An 18,027-nucleotide genomic window follows, 5' to 3' on the forward strand; every position below is an offset into this window, starting at 1 on the left:
ACCCTTCCATCTCTAGCTATACCCCACCTATACCCCCTTGATCTATAGCTCCACCCCATCTATGCCACACCCTTCCATCTCTAGCTATGCCCCACCTATACCCCTCCATCTATAGCTCCAACCCATCTATGCATCACCCTTCCATCTCTAGCTATGCCCCACCTATACCCCTTCCCTCTATAGCTCCACCCCATCTATGCCTCTCCCTTCCATCTCTAGCTATGCCCCACCTATACCCCCTCCATCTCTAGCTGTGCCCCTGCATCTATACCTCCACCCCTTCTATGCATCACCCTTCCATCTCTAGCTATGCCCCACCTTTACCCCCTCCATCTATAGCTCCTGCCCATCTATGCCTCACCCTTCCATCTCTAGCTATGCCCCACCTATACCCCCTCGATCTATAGCTCCACCCCATTTATGCCTCACCCTTCCATCTCTAGCTATGCCCCACCTATACACCTTCCCTCTATAGCTCCACCCCATCTATGCCTCACCCTTCCATCTCTAGCTATGCCCCATCTATACCCCATCCATCTATAGCTCCACCCCATCTATGCCTCACTCCTCCATCTCTAGCTATGCCCCACCTATACCCCCTCCATCTAAAGCTCCACCCCATCTATGCCTCACCATCCATCTCTAGGTAGGCTCCACCTATATCCCTTCATCTATAGCTCCACTCCATCTATGCCTCACACATCCATCTCCAAGTATGCCCATCCTATACCCCCTCCATCTATATCTCCACCCCATCTATGCCTCACCCTTCCATCTCTAGCTATGCCCTTCCTATACACCCTCCATATATAGCTCCACCCCATCTATGCATCACCCTTCATTCTCTAGCTATGCCCCACCTATACCCCCTCCATCTATAGCTCCACCCCATCTATGCCTCACCCTTCCATCTCTAGCTATGCCCCTCCTATACCCATCCATGTATAGCTCCACCCCATCTATGCCTCACCCTTCCATCTCCAGCTATGCCCCTCCTATACCCCATCTATAGCTCCACCCCATCTATGCCTCACCCTTCCATCTCTAGCTATGCCCCTCCTATACCCCCTCCATCTATGCTGCACCCTTCCATCCCTAACTATGCCCCTCCTATACCCCCTCCATCTATAGCTCCACCCCATCTATGCCTCACCCTTCCATCTCCAGCTATGCCCCTCCTATACCCCTCCATCTATAGCTCCACCCCATCTATGCCTCACCCTTCCATCTCTAGCTATGCCCTACATATACCCCCTCCATCTATAGCTCCACCCCATCTATGCCTCACCCTTCCATCTCTAGCTATGCCCTACATATACCCCCTCCATCTATAGCTCCACCCCATCTATGCCACACCCTTCCATCTCTAGCTATGCCCCACCTATACCCCTCCATCTATAGCTCCACCCCATCTATGCCTCACCATTCCATCTCTAGCTATACCCCACGTATACCCCCTTGATCTATAGCTCCACCCCATCTATGGCTCACCATCCATCTCTAGCTATGCCCCTCCTATAGCCCTCCACATATATAGCTCCACCCCATCTATGCCTCACCCTTCCATCTCTAGCTATGCACCACATATACCCCCTCCATCTATAGCTCCACCCCATCTATGCCTCACCCTTCCTCCATCTCTAGCTATGCCCTACATATACCCCCTCCATCTATAGCTCCACCCCATCTATGCCTCACCCTTCCATCTCTAGCTATGCCCCTCCTATACCCCCTCCATCCATAGCTCCACCCCATCTATGCATCACCCATCCATCTCTAGCTATGCCCCACCTATACCCCCTCCATCTATAGCTCCACCCCATCTATGCCTCACCCTACCATCTCTAGCTATACCCCACCTATACCCCCTCCATCTATAGCTCCACCCCATCTATGCCTCATCCTATCCATCTCTAGCTATGCCCCACCTATACCCACTCCATCTATAGCTCCACCCCATCTATGCCTCACCCTTCCATCTCTAGCTATGCCCCTCCTATACACCCTCCATCTATAGCTCCACCCCAGCTATGCCTCACCCTTCCATCTCTAGCTATGCCCTACATATACCCCCTCCATCTATAGCTCCACCCCATCTATGCATCACCCTTCCATCTCTAGCTATGCCCCACCTATACCCCCTCGATCTATAGCTCCACCCCATCTATGCCTCACCCATCCATCTCTAGCTATGCCCCTCCTATACACGCTCCATCTATAGCTCCACCCCATCTATGCATCACCCTTCCATCTCTAGCTATGCCCCACCTGTACCCCTTCCCTCTATAGCTCCACCACATCTATGCCTCACCCTTCCATCTCTAGCTATGCCCCACCTATACCCCCTCCATCTCTAGCTGTGCCCCTGCATCTATACCTCCACCCCCTCTATGCATCACCCTTCCATCTCTAGCTATGCCCCACCTTTACCCCCTTCATCTATAGCTCCTGCCCATCTATGCCTCACCCTTACATCTCTAGCTATGCCCCACCTATACCCCCTCGATCTATAGCTCCACCCCATTTATGCCTCACCCTTCCATCTCTAGCTATGCCCCACCTATACCCCTTCCCTCTATAGCTCCCCCCATCTATGCCTCACCCTTCCATCTCTAGCTATGCCCCTCCTATACCCCTCCATATATAGCTCCACCCCATCTATGCCTCACCCTTCCATCTCTAGCTATGCACCACAAATATCCCCTCCATCTATAGCTCCACCCCATCTATGCCTCACCCTTCCATCTCTAGCTATGCCCTACATATACCCCCTCCATCTATAGCTCCACCCCATCTATGCCTCACCCTTCCATCTCTAGCTATGCCCCTCCTATACCCCCTGCATCCATAGCTCCACCTCATCTATGCCTCACCCATCCATCTCTAGCTATGCCCCACCTATACCCCCTCCATCTATAGCTCCACCCCATCTATGCCTCACCCTTCCATCTCTAGCTATGCCCTACATAAACCCCCTCCATCTATAGCTCCACCCCATCTATGCCTCATCCTATCCATCTCTAGCTATGCCCCACCTATACCCACTCCATCTATAGCTCCACTCCATCTATGCCTCACCCTTCCATCTCTAGCTATGCCCCTCCTATACACCCTCCATCTATAGCTCCACCCCAGCTATGCCTCACCCTTCCATCTCTAGCTATGCCCTACATATACCCCCTCCATCTATAGCTCCACCCCATCTATGCATCACCCTTCCATCTCTAGCTATGCCCCACCTATACCCCCTCGATCTATAGCTCCACCCCATCTATGCCTCACACTTCCATCTCTAGCTATGCCCCTCCTATACACCCTCCATCTATAGCTCCACCCCATCTATGCATCACCCTTCCATCTCTAGCTATGCCCCACCTATACCCCTTCCCTCTATAGCTCCACCACATCTATGCCTCACCCTTCCATCTCTAGCTATGCCCCACCTATACCCCCTCCATCTCTAGCTGTGCCCCTGCATCTATACCTCCATCCCCTCTATGCATCACCCTTCCATCTCCAGCTATGCCCCACCTTTACCCCTTCATCTATAGCTCCTGCCCATCTATGCCTCACCCTTACATCTCTAGCTATGCCCCACCTATACCCCCTCGATCTATAGCTCCACCCCATTTATGCCTCACCCTTCCATCTCTAGCTATGCCCCACCTATACCCCTTCCCTCTATAGCTCCCCCATCTATGCCTCACCCTTCCATCTCTAGCTATGCCCCATCTATACCCCCTCCATCTATAGCTCCACCCATCTATGCCTCACCCTTCCATCTCTAGCTATGCCCCACCTATACCCCCTCCATCTAAAGCTCCACCCCATCTATGCCTCACCATCCATCTCTAGCTAGGCCCCTCCTATACCCCTTCATCTATAGCTCCACTCCATCTATGCCTCACACATCCATCTCTAACTATGCCCATCCTATACCCCCCCATCTATAGCTCCACCCCATCCATGCCTCACTCTTTCATCTCTAGCTATGCCCTTGCTATACACACTCCATATATAGCTCCACCCCATCTATGCATCACCCTTCCATCTCTAGCTATGCCCCACCTATACCCCCTCCATCTATAGCTCCACCCCATCTATGCCTCACCCTTCCATCTCTAGCTATGCCCCTCCTATACCCCTCCATGTATAGCTCCACCCCATCTATGCCTCACCCTTCCATCTCCAGCTATGCCCCTCCTATACCCCTCCATCTATAGCTCCACCCCATCTATGCCTCACCCTTCCATCTCTAGCTATGCCCCTCCTATACCCCCTCCATCTATGCTGCACCCTTCATCCCTAACTATGCCCCTCATATACCCCCTCCATCTATAGCTCCACCCCATCTATGCCTCACCCTTCCATCTCTAGCTATACCCCACCTATACCCCCTCCATCTATAGCTCCACACCATCTATGCCTCACCCTTCCATCTGTAGCCATACCCCACCTATACCCCCTCCATCTATAGCTACACCCCATCTATGCCGCACCCTTCCATCCCTAACTATGCCCAACCTATACCCCTTCCCTCTATAGCTCCACCTCATCAATGCCTCACCCTTCCATCTCTAGCTATGCCCCACCTATATCCCTTCCCTCTATAACTCCACCCCATCAATGCCTCACCCTTCCATCTCTAGCTATGCCCCACCTATACCCCCTCCATCTCTACCTGTGCCCCTGCATCTATATCTCCACCCTCTCTATGCATCACCCTTCCATCTCCAGCTATGCCCCACCTATACCCCCTCCATCTCTAGCTGTGCCCCTGCATCTATATCTCCACCCCCTCTATGCATCACCCTTCCATCTCCAGCTATGCCCCACCCATACCACCACCATCTATAGCTCCACCCCATCTGAGCGTCACCCTTCCATCTATAGCTATGCCCCACCTATAACCCCTCCATCTATAGCTCCACCCCATCTATGCATCACCCTTCCATCTCTAGCTATGCCCCATCTATACCCCCTCGATCTATAGCTCCACCCCATTTATGCCTCACCCTTCCATCTCTAGCTATGCCCCATCTATACCCCCTCCATCTATAGCTCCACCCCATCTATGCCTCACTCCTTCATCTCTAGCTATGCCCCTCCTATACCCCCTCCATCTAAAGCTCCACCCCATCTATGCCTCACCATCCATCTCTAGCTAGGCCCCACCTATATCCCTTCATCTATAGCTCCACTCCATCTATGCCTCACACATCCATCTCCAAGTATGCCCATCCTATACCCCCTCCATCTATAGCTCCACCCCATCTATGCCTCACCCTTCCATCTCTAGCTATGCCCTTCCTATACACGCTCCATATATAGCTCCACCCCATCTATGCATCACCCTTCATTCTCTAGCTATGCCCCACCTATACACCCTCCATCTATAGTTCCACCCCATCTATGCCTCACCCTTCCATCTCTAGCTATGCCCCATCTATACCCATCCATGTATAGCTCCACCCCATCTATGCCTCACCCTTCCATCTCCAGCTATGCCCCTCCTATACCCCATCTATAGCTCCACCCCATCTATGCCTCACCCTTCCATCTCTAGCTATGCCCCTCCTATACCCCCTCCATCTATGCTGCACCCTTCCATCCCTAACTATGCCCCTCCTATACCCCCTCCATCTATAGCTCCACCCCATCTATGCCTCACCCTTCCATCTCCAGCTATGCCCCTCCTATACCCCTCCATCTATAGCTCCACCCCATCTATGCCTCACCCTTCCATCTCTAGCTATGCACCACCTATACCCCCTCCATCTATAGCTCCACCCCATCTATGCCTCACCCTTCCATCTCTAGCTATGCCCTACATATACCCCCTCCATCTATAGCTCCACCCCATCTATGCCACACCCATCCATCTCTAGCTATGCCCCTCCTATACCCCCCCATATATAGCTCCACCCCATCTATGCCACACCCTTCCATCTCTAGCTATGCCCCACCTATACCCCTCCATCTATAGCTCCACCCCATCTATGCCTCACCATTCCATCTCTAGCTATACCCCACGTATACCCCCTTGATCTATAGCTCCACCCCATCTATGGCTCACCATCCATCTCTAGCTATGCCCCTCCTATACCCCTCCACATATATAGCTCCACCCCATCTATGCCTCACCCTTCCATCTCTAGCTATGCACCACATATACCCCCTCCATCTATAGCTCCACCCCATCTATGCCTCACCCTTCCATCTCTAGCTATGCCCTACATATACCCCCTCCATCTATAGCTCCACCCCATCTATGCCTCACCCTTCCATTTCTAGCTATGCCCCTCCTATACCCCCTCCATCCATAGCTCCACCCCATCTATGCATCACCCATCCATCTCTAGCTATGCCCCACCTATACCCCCTCCATCTATAGCTCCACCCCATCTATGCCTCACCCTTCCATCTCTAGCTATACCCCACCTATACCCCTCCATCTATAGCTCCACCCCATCTATGCCTCATCCTATCCATCTCTAGCTATGCCCCACCTATACCCACTCCATCTATAGCTCCACCCCATCTATGCCTCACCCTTCCATCTCTAGCTATGCCCCTCCTATACACCCTCCATCTATAGCTCCACCCCAGCTATGCCTCACCCTTCCATCTCTAGCTATGCCCTACATATACCCCCTCCATCTATAGCTCCACCCCATCTATGCATCACCCTTCCATCTCTAGCTATGCCCCACCTATACCCCCTCGATCTATAGCTCCACCCCATCTATGCCTCACCCTTCCATCTCTAGCTATGCCCCTCCTATACACGCTCCATCTATAGCTCCACCCCATCTATGCGTCACCCTTCCATCTCTAGCTATGCCCCACCTATACCCCTTCCCTCTATAGCTCCACCACATCTATGCCTCACCCTTCCATCTCTAGCTATGCCCCACCTATACCCCCTCCATCTCTAGCTGTGCCCCTGCATCTATACCTCCACCCCCTCTATGCATCACCCTTCCATCTCTAGCTATGCCCCACCTTTACCCCCTTCATCTATAGCTCCTGCCCATCTATGCCTCACCCTTCCATCTCTAGCTATGCCCCACCTATACCCCCTCGATCTATAGCTCCACCCCATTTATGCCTCACCCTTCCATCTCTAGCTATGCCCTACATAAACCCCCTCCATCTATAGCTCCACCCCATCTATGCCTCACCCTTCCATCTCCAGCTATGCCCTACATATACCCCCTCCATCTATAGTTCCACCCCATCTATGCCTCACCCTTCCATCTCTAGCTATGCCCCACCTATACCCCGCCATCTATAGCTCCACCCCATCTTTGCCTCACACATCCATCTCTAACTATGCCCCTCCTATACCCCCTCCATCTATAGCTCCACCCTATCTATGCATCACCCTTCCATCTCTAGCTATGCCCCTCCTATACACCCTCCATATATAACTCCACCCCATCTATGCATCACCCTTCCATCTCTAGCTATGCCCCTCCTATATGCCCTCCATCTATAGCTCCACCCATCTATGCTCACCCTTCCATCTCTAGCTATGCCCCTCCTATACACCATCCATCTATAGCTCCACCCCATCTATGCCTCACCCTTCCATCTCTAGCTATGCCCCTCCTATAACCCCTCCATCTATAGCTCCACCCCATCTATGCATCACCCTTCCATCTCTAGCTATGCCCCTCCTATACGCCCGCCATCTATAGCTCCACCCAAGCTATTTAGATACACACCTCATCCCTCCATCGACATTTCAACCCCCCTACACCAGACCCCTTCCGTTTATATCTCAGCCCCCCTGTTCCTCACACGTCTTTCAATAGGTACACCTCATCTATACCTCACTCCCCCTCCTATAGCTCTATCCCTTATACCGGACCCCCTCCATCTTTAGCCCCACCTACACCTGAATCCCACATCTGTAGCCCCACTCCAATACCAGACCTCTCCATCTATAACTCCACCCTGCCTATACTTAATGCCCTCCTCTCACCCATCATTTATAGGAGCACCTTACCTATACATCTCCATCTATAGCTCCACCCATTATATACACCACCCCTATGTATCACCTCGTCAATATCACCCCCTCAATCTATATCTCTAACATCTATATCCTCACCACCACATGCATCTTTAGCTACATCCTACCTACACTCCACCACATCTATAGTTCCACCCCACCTATATATCAGCCCTCCACCTATAGCCACACCTACCTATACATCAGCCTCTCCATGTATAGCTTCAGACCCATGTATACCGCACTCTCCATCTACACCCTACATATACTTAAATATGGGCTAGCATCTTTCCGTACGTCCTTGCCGCTATACCTGCACCCTTCTATACCTACTTTCCCCTATAGTGCCATAGTCTTCAGTAGTCCCTGTCCATTGCCAATAAGGTTGTCCTTCAATACCACCATCATCTGTACCATGTTCTTCTACGCAGCTCCCGCTTCCTCACCGTCATCATGCTGTACCCCCCTCCCACTAGCTAGACTTCCATCAGTACCCAACCATTAGGACAAGCTTGATCCTTCTATGCGTCCAACCTCCTATTGCACTTTTCCAACATCCCTCCTTCCATTTTCCATGCTTCAGCTTCATTGTCTATACCTCACCCTCTCATTCTTCCTGCCAACCATATATCAAACTATCTTGTTGCACTTCCACCCTTGCACCTCTTATTTCCACTGTCTGTACCTCTATCATTCCACAAGCCCTTTCCAGTATGCATCTATTCTCCCTGACCACCATTCTATTCAATAATGCCACTGTCATTTAATGTAGTCATTTCATACCTGCAGTAATCTCTCAGCATGCTACCTCCAATGTTCCTTGTAAGAGACCATTCCTCCTACACTTGTATCCTATTTGCCAACAGTCCCCCCTGTCATTCAGGAGATGCCCATGAAGTCGTGATTATTTCTTTGCGTCCAGACTTGTAGTCTGGAATTGATAATGATAGCTGAAAGCCCAGAATAGACAGAAAACAGCAGGACATCATGAGCAACTCCTGAATGCATGGGACGTGTTGGCATGTATGATATAGACAGGCTCTCCAATTTTAAATTTTTTTTTCTTGCTTATGAAAATTAAACAATAACCTCTGTACGCTGTATTAGTGTAAGACCAATGCCAAAGATGTCTGTAACCATGCTGTGATACCCCAGGGTCTGGGCGTGTAACAAATAAATAAATTACAGACCCATAACCATCTTGCAATCTGGGTTTTAGGCTGGTCATAGAACAGGAATAGCCCGGACTGCCTTCTAGGAGGCCATGGTGATAGTGGCTGATGAAGGTAGGGCACGGTTTCTCTTCCTGTTGGACCTATCTGCTTTCTTCAGCAAGGTGGACCTTGGCATACTTCTTGCTCGCCTCTGCTCAGTCTCCGAGGGGGACCGTTTAGTAATCAGCTGGTTCGGCTCCATCCTTTCTGGGATAACCCAAAAAGTATTATTATTATTGGGGTATTTATTCGGCGTAGACCTAGCTTTGAGAAGCAACAGAGTGCTTTATAATCATTGAAAAAGGTGGTTTCTGCACTCATCTATTACTGCGCCACAGGGAGTTCAGTATCAACCAACACCAATTTCTCTTAGTTCATCATATATTTATTTATTTGATTGCCCATAAGGATGACATGTGTTTCGGCACCCGACATGTGCCTTTTTCAAATCTGGGCATAGATTGTTTAATAAACTGTGTACAAGATAGCAAAAAATTAATAGAAATAATTGTAACACGCGCTAACAACCATGTGATTAAGAAAACCCTTAAAAGACATTGGGAATTGCTCAAACTAGATCCTCAGATAGGACCATTCATCCAGAACTGTCCATCTTTAGTTTACAGAAGGGCAAGAACTTTGAAAAGGAGCCTTAGTCCTTCATTATTACCCGACGAGACAAAAGAAACAGCAGGCACCTGGTTTCAAGAATGTCGACCAGGTTTCAGGAAATGTGGAACATGCTCCATGTGTAAACATGCGGTTACTATGACAGACTTTTTCAAAAATAAGGATGGAATTCAGATGCAAATAAGAGACCAGATTAATTGTCGTACTAAGTACGTAATATGTGCTAACATATGTACTTGTGGGAAAATGTACATTGCAAGTACGATTCGAGAGCTTCGTACCAGGATTCGTGAACACTTAACAGCTATTGGAAGCCAAGACAGGAATCTGCCATTAGCTGAACATTGGCAGAGGCATCACCAGATGGACACAAACAAAATATTAAATTCATTGGACTCAAAAAAGTGACCCGTGGACGCAGAGGTGTAAATCAAGAGCTGCGATTACGACAGGAAGAAGCTAAGCTTATAAACTACTTTAGATGTATAGAAAATGGCCTGAACACGGACAATGAAATATCCAACTTTCTGTAGAAAACGAAATGTCTAGACTGATTTGTACCAACTGCAATGTATAGTTGTAATCACGAGTGCCCCAAAGGTCTTCAACTGCACGAATTTATATATACAAGACATGACATTACTATCATGATAACGAGTAACACTAGGGAATGACTCCCCCATGGGAAAAACTACATTTCCCATGTAGCTCGGGGAACATGGCTCCCCAATTACACGTAACATTGCCAGTGGGACAATATTTGTAATTTCAAAAAAGAACTTTTCACCCTTGCGCCCGTGGGTTGTTTTTCTCTTTTTGAATTCAAAATGACAAGGAATACTTTTTGGTTAACTAACACACTTAGACTTGAAAGGATAGCCTGTGACTTAACGTAGTATAGACTCCTGAAGAGTCATCATTCCCAAAATATGGCCGACAGCCGTATCGTGATGGAAATAGAAGAAGGACATTCCAGTTGCCTAGACAACATTATATAAACACTTCATGGCTGCCCGAGAGGGCTCATAGCAGAACCTGACGCTTGAAGCATAAACCAGATTTTTGAGGTAAGCCCTGAGGGCCGGCGCAAGCCCACCCTGATAGCCTCCCAATTGAAAGAAGGTCCGCAGAAAACAGGCAGGCTTCCAGTTGCCGCTATGTTTTGTGACGACAATCATTTTACGAACGCACACACAAATACATGTGCAATACGAGATATGTATGTATCAAGGAATACTTTTTTGACGTTTATTGCCAATCGCTTTTCGATAACGATTATCCTTATATCATAAATGTGGGCTAAACGACAAAAATGGAACACCAATAGGTTGCAGGGTATAGGGAAAAACAAATCATTTTTTCCACAATGAATGTAGAAACAGTGGAAACCCGCACCCTGACATGGTAGACTTATGACTTAAATTCTGCATTACACAGGAAAATTATATATTTTTCCATTGTTTTCTTTTATATGGATTAAGTGCTTGCAGCGCTTGTGAGTCTGATGGGACTCTTTCTGACAACACGACATCAGTGAGCTATTTGTACTCCGACGATAGGTAAGCCCTATCTTAAGGCGGATGTAAATTAAGTCAAACTAGCAAATGAAAATTAACCTAACTTGAGTTTATGTCTATTATATCTTTTTTCTTTCCCTTTTTTATCACGATGTTTCCCTTCCCTTCCTCCTCCCTCCACGATATTCTCCTATGTCCGATCACCCCAACTGGGTGCCATGATGGTATGTTTAATTTATTTCATAATGGATTTACACTCGATTTGTTTTAATTGGTATTATGTGGATACAAACCTGTGATTCTGTTTACACTCGATTTGTTTTAATTGTGATTGTGTGGAAACTAACTTGTGATTTTTTGTTTTTTCTGTAAAAATTGCTAATTCATTTGGGTCATATGCTTGATAATATGATGGATATGAATATTGGTTTTTGGGAACTCCTGGGAATCTGTTCTATTGACATATAAAAATTGTGTTACAATTATTTCTATTAATTTTTTGCTATCTTGTACACAGTTTATTAAACAATTTATACGGAGATTTGAAAAAGGCACATGTAGGGTGCCGAAACACGTGTCATCATTATGGGCGATCAAATAAATAAATATATGATGAACTAAGAGAAATTGGCGTTGGTTGATACTGAACTCCCTGTGGCGCAGTAATAGATGAGTGCAGAAACCACCTTTTTCACTTACTACAAACGGAGTAGGGGAACTCTGTGTCTTCGTTCTCTGCACGCATCAGTGCGACACTGTAATACTACTAGCCAGCTCGGCTCCAGCACAATTGCTTTACCTGTTATAACCAGTATCCTTACGGTACTGTACACTTTTGTTTCCAAGGTCATATACTTTGAGGTATGTCAATCTGATATTCTTCACCTTCAGTGTTGGTCCTTTTCACACTAATTTGATCTGTTTATGGAGTGCTGCTTTCATTTTCACCCATGGTTATTTTGGTTTAGGGATCACCCTTTCACGATTTATCAACAAAGTCATTCTGCGTACGGTAAGCCCAGTTTGTTTACTAATGTGTTCTCTTTGGACTTTAGTTTCTTCCTGTTAAGACTTTCTTTTGATTTTTCAAGGGCCATTGGTGACCTTTATATGTTGCCTTAAGACATTCTCTTTATTTGACTAATAATTGATTGGTGTTTTCAGTGCATGGCTGGTGGCTCCGGTGTCTCTGCGCACTGTTCAAAGGAATTGTTCCGTTTTATATATTTTTCCACACTCTGAGTGCTATATTCATTCAATGGGATCACCATTCCAGTATTGTATTCATAGGATGAACATTTTCAAAAAAATGACTATACTCATCATATCATTTTTGATCTGTTTTTAACTCTTGCAACTGCTTCCACCTCGCGTACTCCACTCTTCAACCCTGGTTCACGGTATGCCAACATTTTTTTGTATTATACAATGTGTTGTGATATATTTGTTTTGTACTAATCTCAATCGCCATTTTTTGTTTATACGATGATGTTGTTAATGTGTGTATCAATTCTGATTTGTATTCCTTCTCTTATCTTCTTGTTGTTGTTATATTTTAATCTACCAATTACTCAGCCTTGAGAACGACCAGCGTGTCGAAACACGTGTCGGCTGTTTCTGCTACTATTAAACATCAACTATATTATTTGTGTGCCTTATTGTTGCAATATCTAGCGCATCTCCACCTCACCCTATCCTCTACCAATTTTTAGTTCCAGCCAGGGTGGTCTGGCTGTGTAGGTGGTAATGCTGCTGATATTTTATTAATTCTTTTGATAAAACTTTTATTTCAATCAGTGATTACTAGCGCACAGACCGTACTTGCGAACCCACAGCCTTTCTTCAACTGTAATACTACTATGTTGCATCAAGTCGCGGAGGTCTAAGAGTGACTATACAAAAAAGTTCCCCAAGTCATATTGCTTTATAATCATAGGACGAAGACCATGGTGAGGTGAGTAGAGAAATAAGGGAGTGTGGAGCCAACAACAGGGGAGGGGCAAGGTGGGCAATTTGTCAGCAAGGGATCTACAACTAACCAGGGAGGAATCAGTGGGGATCAGATCACCCAGTCTCAGGTAGGGTGGGGGAGTGGAGGATGTGTGGACCTAGGTGTTAGGGAGTTAGGGCCATTCCTTGAAGAGGAGGGGCTTGAGGTCCTTCCGGAACTGTAGAAGAGAGAGGGGGAGTCTGATGTTGACGAGCATCAGGTTCCAGAGTCTTGGGCATAGACAGAGAAAGCCTGTCTCCTGGTCCTTTTCTTCCTGTACTGGGGGAGTTAGCACTTCAGGGTGACAGCCTTGTAGATGATGCAGCAGGATAGAAGTTTGCTGGGACACTTACACAGCTCCTTCCTTTGCTCTGACCTGCATGTACCCCAAAAGTGTCCTCTTCCCTTCTCTTGAACATATAACTATTGCCCCTCTTTTCTCTGTTGCACAATTTTCAGGTGTCAAATCACCCATCCCTGGAAAGACACCCAAATATATATTTGCATCACTTGTTTCCCCTCCCAAACGCCTACTTTTGAAACCTGCCGCACTTCTGTCCAGGAAGACATGTCCTTCAAATGGCTTAGGTTTAATCAATCCAAAACTGAAGCCATGTACTTCTGGCCCACAAACCTCTTCTCCGTACACTCTCTTCCTCCCCTCTCCTTTCATTCCTAGCCAACCTACGCATCTCATCCTGGACTGTCAGAAACATGGGTGTCTGGATTGACCCCACAATGTCCCTCCGCCCCCAACAATAAATCAAACAAGCATGGGCAATGCCAACAGTTTGAGCCTTTGGGTAGGGATGGGAAAAGCACTTGCCAGGCACTGCCGTAGTGGTATTACCTGGGCATTGACGGTAACAGGTGCAAAATGCCAGAAGTACCTGAGCATCTAATAGCAGCACCTGGGAAATACGTAATACTTATACACAAGCCAAAACTATTGGCTTTGCAAATGATTGTTTTTAACAGGACTTCAGTGAAGGGCACGCATAGTGCTTATAACTCGAGTGGCTGAAGGCAGACCTGGTTAAGAAATGTGTATTACACAAGTAGCAGATTTACAGCTCCAATTAAGTCATTAACTCTTAGAAGACTGCTTAAAGAAACACTGGTAGGCACTTGGAGTGCAAATATTGATGGTAAGGCTTGGTGTGTTGGATGGGCAGGGGCAGGAACTGGGTGGGAATGGCCATAGTGATTAGCATGGCCCTGGGCAGTCAATGGGTGGGCAAATAGCCAAACAACATCTTCCAGCTTTGCATCCTCCCTCATATGGCATTTCTCAGTATCTGCACTCTAAGGCAATATGTTTGGCTTATAGGTGGCGCAAGCCTGCTTTTCTCATCCGAGGCCATTAAATACCCTTCTTGCGATCATCCCAATAGGCCTCCAGCACGTTGTAGCAGGAGCCCTAGTGATCTTCTGTCTCGACTACAGTCCTTTCCTCTTTGCCATCCTCCCAACTTCTCCATCCAACATAGTACAACTGGTGCATAATGTGGCAATGTGCCTTATCTTCGGTCTCACTGAGTGAAATCACACCTCCAAAATTTGGGCCACCCTGCACCGGCAACTTGTGCGAGAGCAGATTCTTTGCAAAGTCCTTTTCCCTGTTCCACGGGTGTCCAACTCCAAGCCTGGAAGGCCGGATTCCTGACGGCTTTACAGGATATCCCTTATTAATATTCATGAGACAAATGTGCATACACTGGTTCTAAATCCATGCAAATAATTTCTCACGAATATTAATGCGGCGATATGCCCCGAGGTGGTGGGCCGACCCTGTAGGTAATGGCCCGACTCCCAAGTTAAGGGTCCAAGCACAGCGAGGGTCCTTTAACGAGGGGGGTGGAGCCATTACCAAAAGGGTTGGCAAGCCACAGAGGAGCATATTGCCACTATTCTTGCGCAGCCCGGCCCCTCAGCAGTGTGGCTGACAGGAAGTCTGTTTTTCCATGTTGATAACTGTGATGTCATCGACATGGAAATAGACCTAATAAGAGCAGCTCTGCCACAGCACTGGGCCACGGTAGAAAGGTGCTTTAATTTATTTTTTTCAAACACCGTTTGCACCCGTGTAGGACTACACGGGTGCTAAGTGGTGATGGGGGAGTGGGGAAGGAAGGGCGAGGGCACTGCCTACCAAGGCTACTCAGAACGCAGGTTTGCACTATAGAAAACAACCCGCTTTCCAAGCAACCTGATTGGACAGTGCCCCCTCCCAGGGTGCGAATGCAGGATATCCTGAAAACCCTCCAGGATGCCAAACCTCGTGGCCTGGAATTGGACAACCCTGCTCTAGTCGGTCTAGTCTTTTAGGGCACCGCTCTTTCATACCTCATAAAGGAAATCCAGCACTACTTCAGTCAGCGTTCCCTCAGGTCCTCTGGCAAGCTTCTTCTCTGCAATTCTCAAATTCCCATGCACCATGCAAAGGGGGAGATGCTCCTGTGTCTGGTACCCCACATGATGGAACAGGCTACTCCTCGACCTTTGAGCAACCTCTTCCAAAGATACTTGAAATTCCTCCTTTTCCATGGCTAAGCACCACTGGCCCACTGTGCCAGGTCTTTAGACAACAGCACCAAGAGGCAGTCCTTCAGAGTGAACAGCATATACATTTATTTGGTTTATAGTCAAAAAGTCGAAAACTTAATTTCGAATAGCAAAAATGTCGAAAAAAAAATGTCGAATGTAAAAAAGTCGAAAACACATACATATAATAGGAAAAGTCATAATTTCGAAAAAAAATGTCGAAAAAAAAATCGAAACCCCAAAACACTTTTTTTTTTTTTTTACACAAATACTAACATTTTTTATGGGGGGGGGGTCCCCCCCAACCCCCCCCATCCCAAACCCCTACCCCCAACCCCCCCCCTCCTCCCCATCCCCCCACCCCCCATAGATATACCTTTAATTATTTTAAAAAAATCTTTAATATAATATTAAATAATTAATTAATTATTAAAAAAAACCATCCCAAACCCCTACCCCCAACCCCCCCCCCCTCCTCCCCATCACCCCCACCCCCCATGGATATACCTTTAATTATTTTAAAAAAAAGTTTAATAAAATATTTATTATTAACACATAAAATCGAAAAAAATCGAAAAAAATTCGACTTTGTTGTTTTTCGACATTTTTATTTTCGAATAAATATTTTCGACATTTTGACTTTCGAAAATATTGTATTCGAAAATATGACTGGACACCCATTTATTTCACTCACTCATTCACTGATTTACTCATTCCCCCATACCTTTAAATCTTCTTCCCTAGCTCATCTGGTACCTCCTATCTATGTCTCCATATAATCCCACATTCGTCATCTCCCTACACCTTTCTCTCTCCCCTTGTGGACTACTCTACCTGGCACCATGCTTCCCATCCGTCCTTACCTCCTTCTGCAGAGTGATGGCCGAGCAGTTTTCGGCATTCGCGATTAATTCTGAAATTCGGTCACTGAATGTTGAGCGCGTTGCCTCTAACCCCGAGCTGATCGGTTCCATCAGCTCCTCCATCACATGGTCCAGGTCCGGATGAATTTTCTCAATGTAGCATGCCCGGGCCGCAGGACCAACGGTGCCTTGAATCATAACAATATTAGTATTATTCAAAACCACGGAAGGGGGCGTGCATCACCCAAAACAGTAGAGGAGTTACTGTTGCAAGAACCAAAGCATTCCGCACAACAGTACTTAGTCAAAACATCAACCTTGCTGTGAGCCACTGAACTGTAATGGGTCATTTATGAGGTTAATACCCAGAGGTTTATAAGAATGGGCCCAGGGATCGAACCTGTGTTGCTCCACAGGCGAGCGCGTAGCCCCTGGGCTGTCCTCCTGTGGACACTGTTAGAAGTGTTTCTCAGAACCACTACTGGTGCATGATTCTGGGAAGCCAACCTTAGTGTCCCTGCAAGGCTTACCACTAAGCTGTCTTAAACTCTTATTTTCATTTTTTTATAAATTATTTTATTTATTGTGCACTAGCCACATTTTCTGACTTTTAGCACATTTACCAAAAACATATATAAAAGCAAAAAAAGAAAAGAATATACACAATCCAATCACATTTACAAATAATCAATCATTACACTCACATTTAAAAGAGAGATAAAATAGAACATAAAACACCAAATGAAGAGAGAAGAGGGAGAGAGAGAAAAAAGAAAAAAGAACACATAATGCATTGCATAGCCTAAATGAAACTTCATACAAACTTCTTACTCTCTTCCTTTTTCCCCTCTCAATAGGTTTGACAGTTTACCACCAATTTGAGTTCCTTCAAAATTCTAACCACCTCTGCAGACAAAAGATCTCATTACCTGAGGATAGCCTATACCAGAAATCATCAGTATTTAACCAGCGTACATCGTGGACAAACCGAGCAAGTCTTTCAACCCTCATGTCCCAAGTACTGGAAAAATTAGATAGTAGATGTTTGATTGACTGACATACTTCACTGTCACACTTATCACAGATGGCACTAGTAGCCCCTTCCTTATCTCTAGTGGATAACATCTCAAGAGTAGGCAATAGGTTTAGTCGAAATCTCAAAAAGGATCATCTGATATATGGGTCAAGTGATTTTCTTAGATAGGCAGGCAAGACCGACAATCGTTTTCCCAGCACTGTAAAAGAGGCT

General features: G+C 46.8%; 1 protein-coding gene across 1 annotated transcript in view; it reads right to left on the reverse strand.

The window, feature by feature from the left end:
• The window catches only part of NIBAN3 (niban apoptosis regulator 3), a 402,636-nt gene that overhangs the window by 101,502 nt on the left and 283,107 nt on the right, over positions 1 to 18,027 (reverse strand). The window contains exon 9 of the mRNA XM_069604007.1: positions 16,779 to 16,966. Coding sequence (XP_069460108.1) covers positions 16,779 to 16,966 — 188 coding nt within the window. The remainder of the gene's footprint in view (positions 1 to 16,778; positions 16,967 to 18,027) is intronic.

Source organism: Ambystoma mexicanum, chromosome 3q (genome assembly GCF_040938575.1).
Source record: "Ambystoma mexicanum isolate Mex_15411 chromosome 3q, UKY_AmexF1_1, whole genome shotgun sequence".
Lineage (NCBI taxonomy): Eukaryota > Metazoa > Chordata > Amphibia > Caudata > Ambystomatidae > Ambystoma > Ambystoma mexicanum.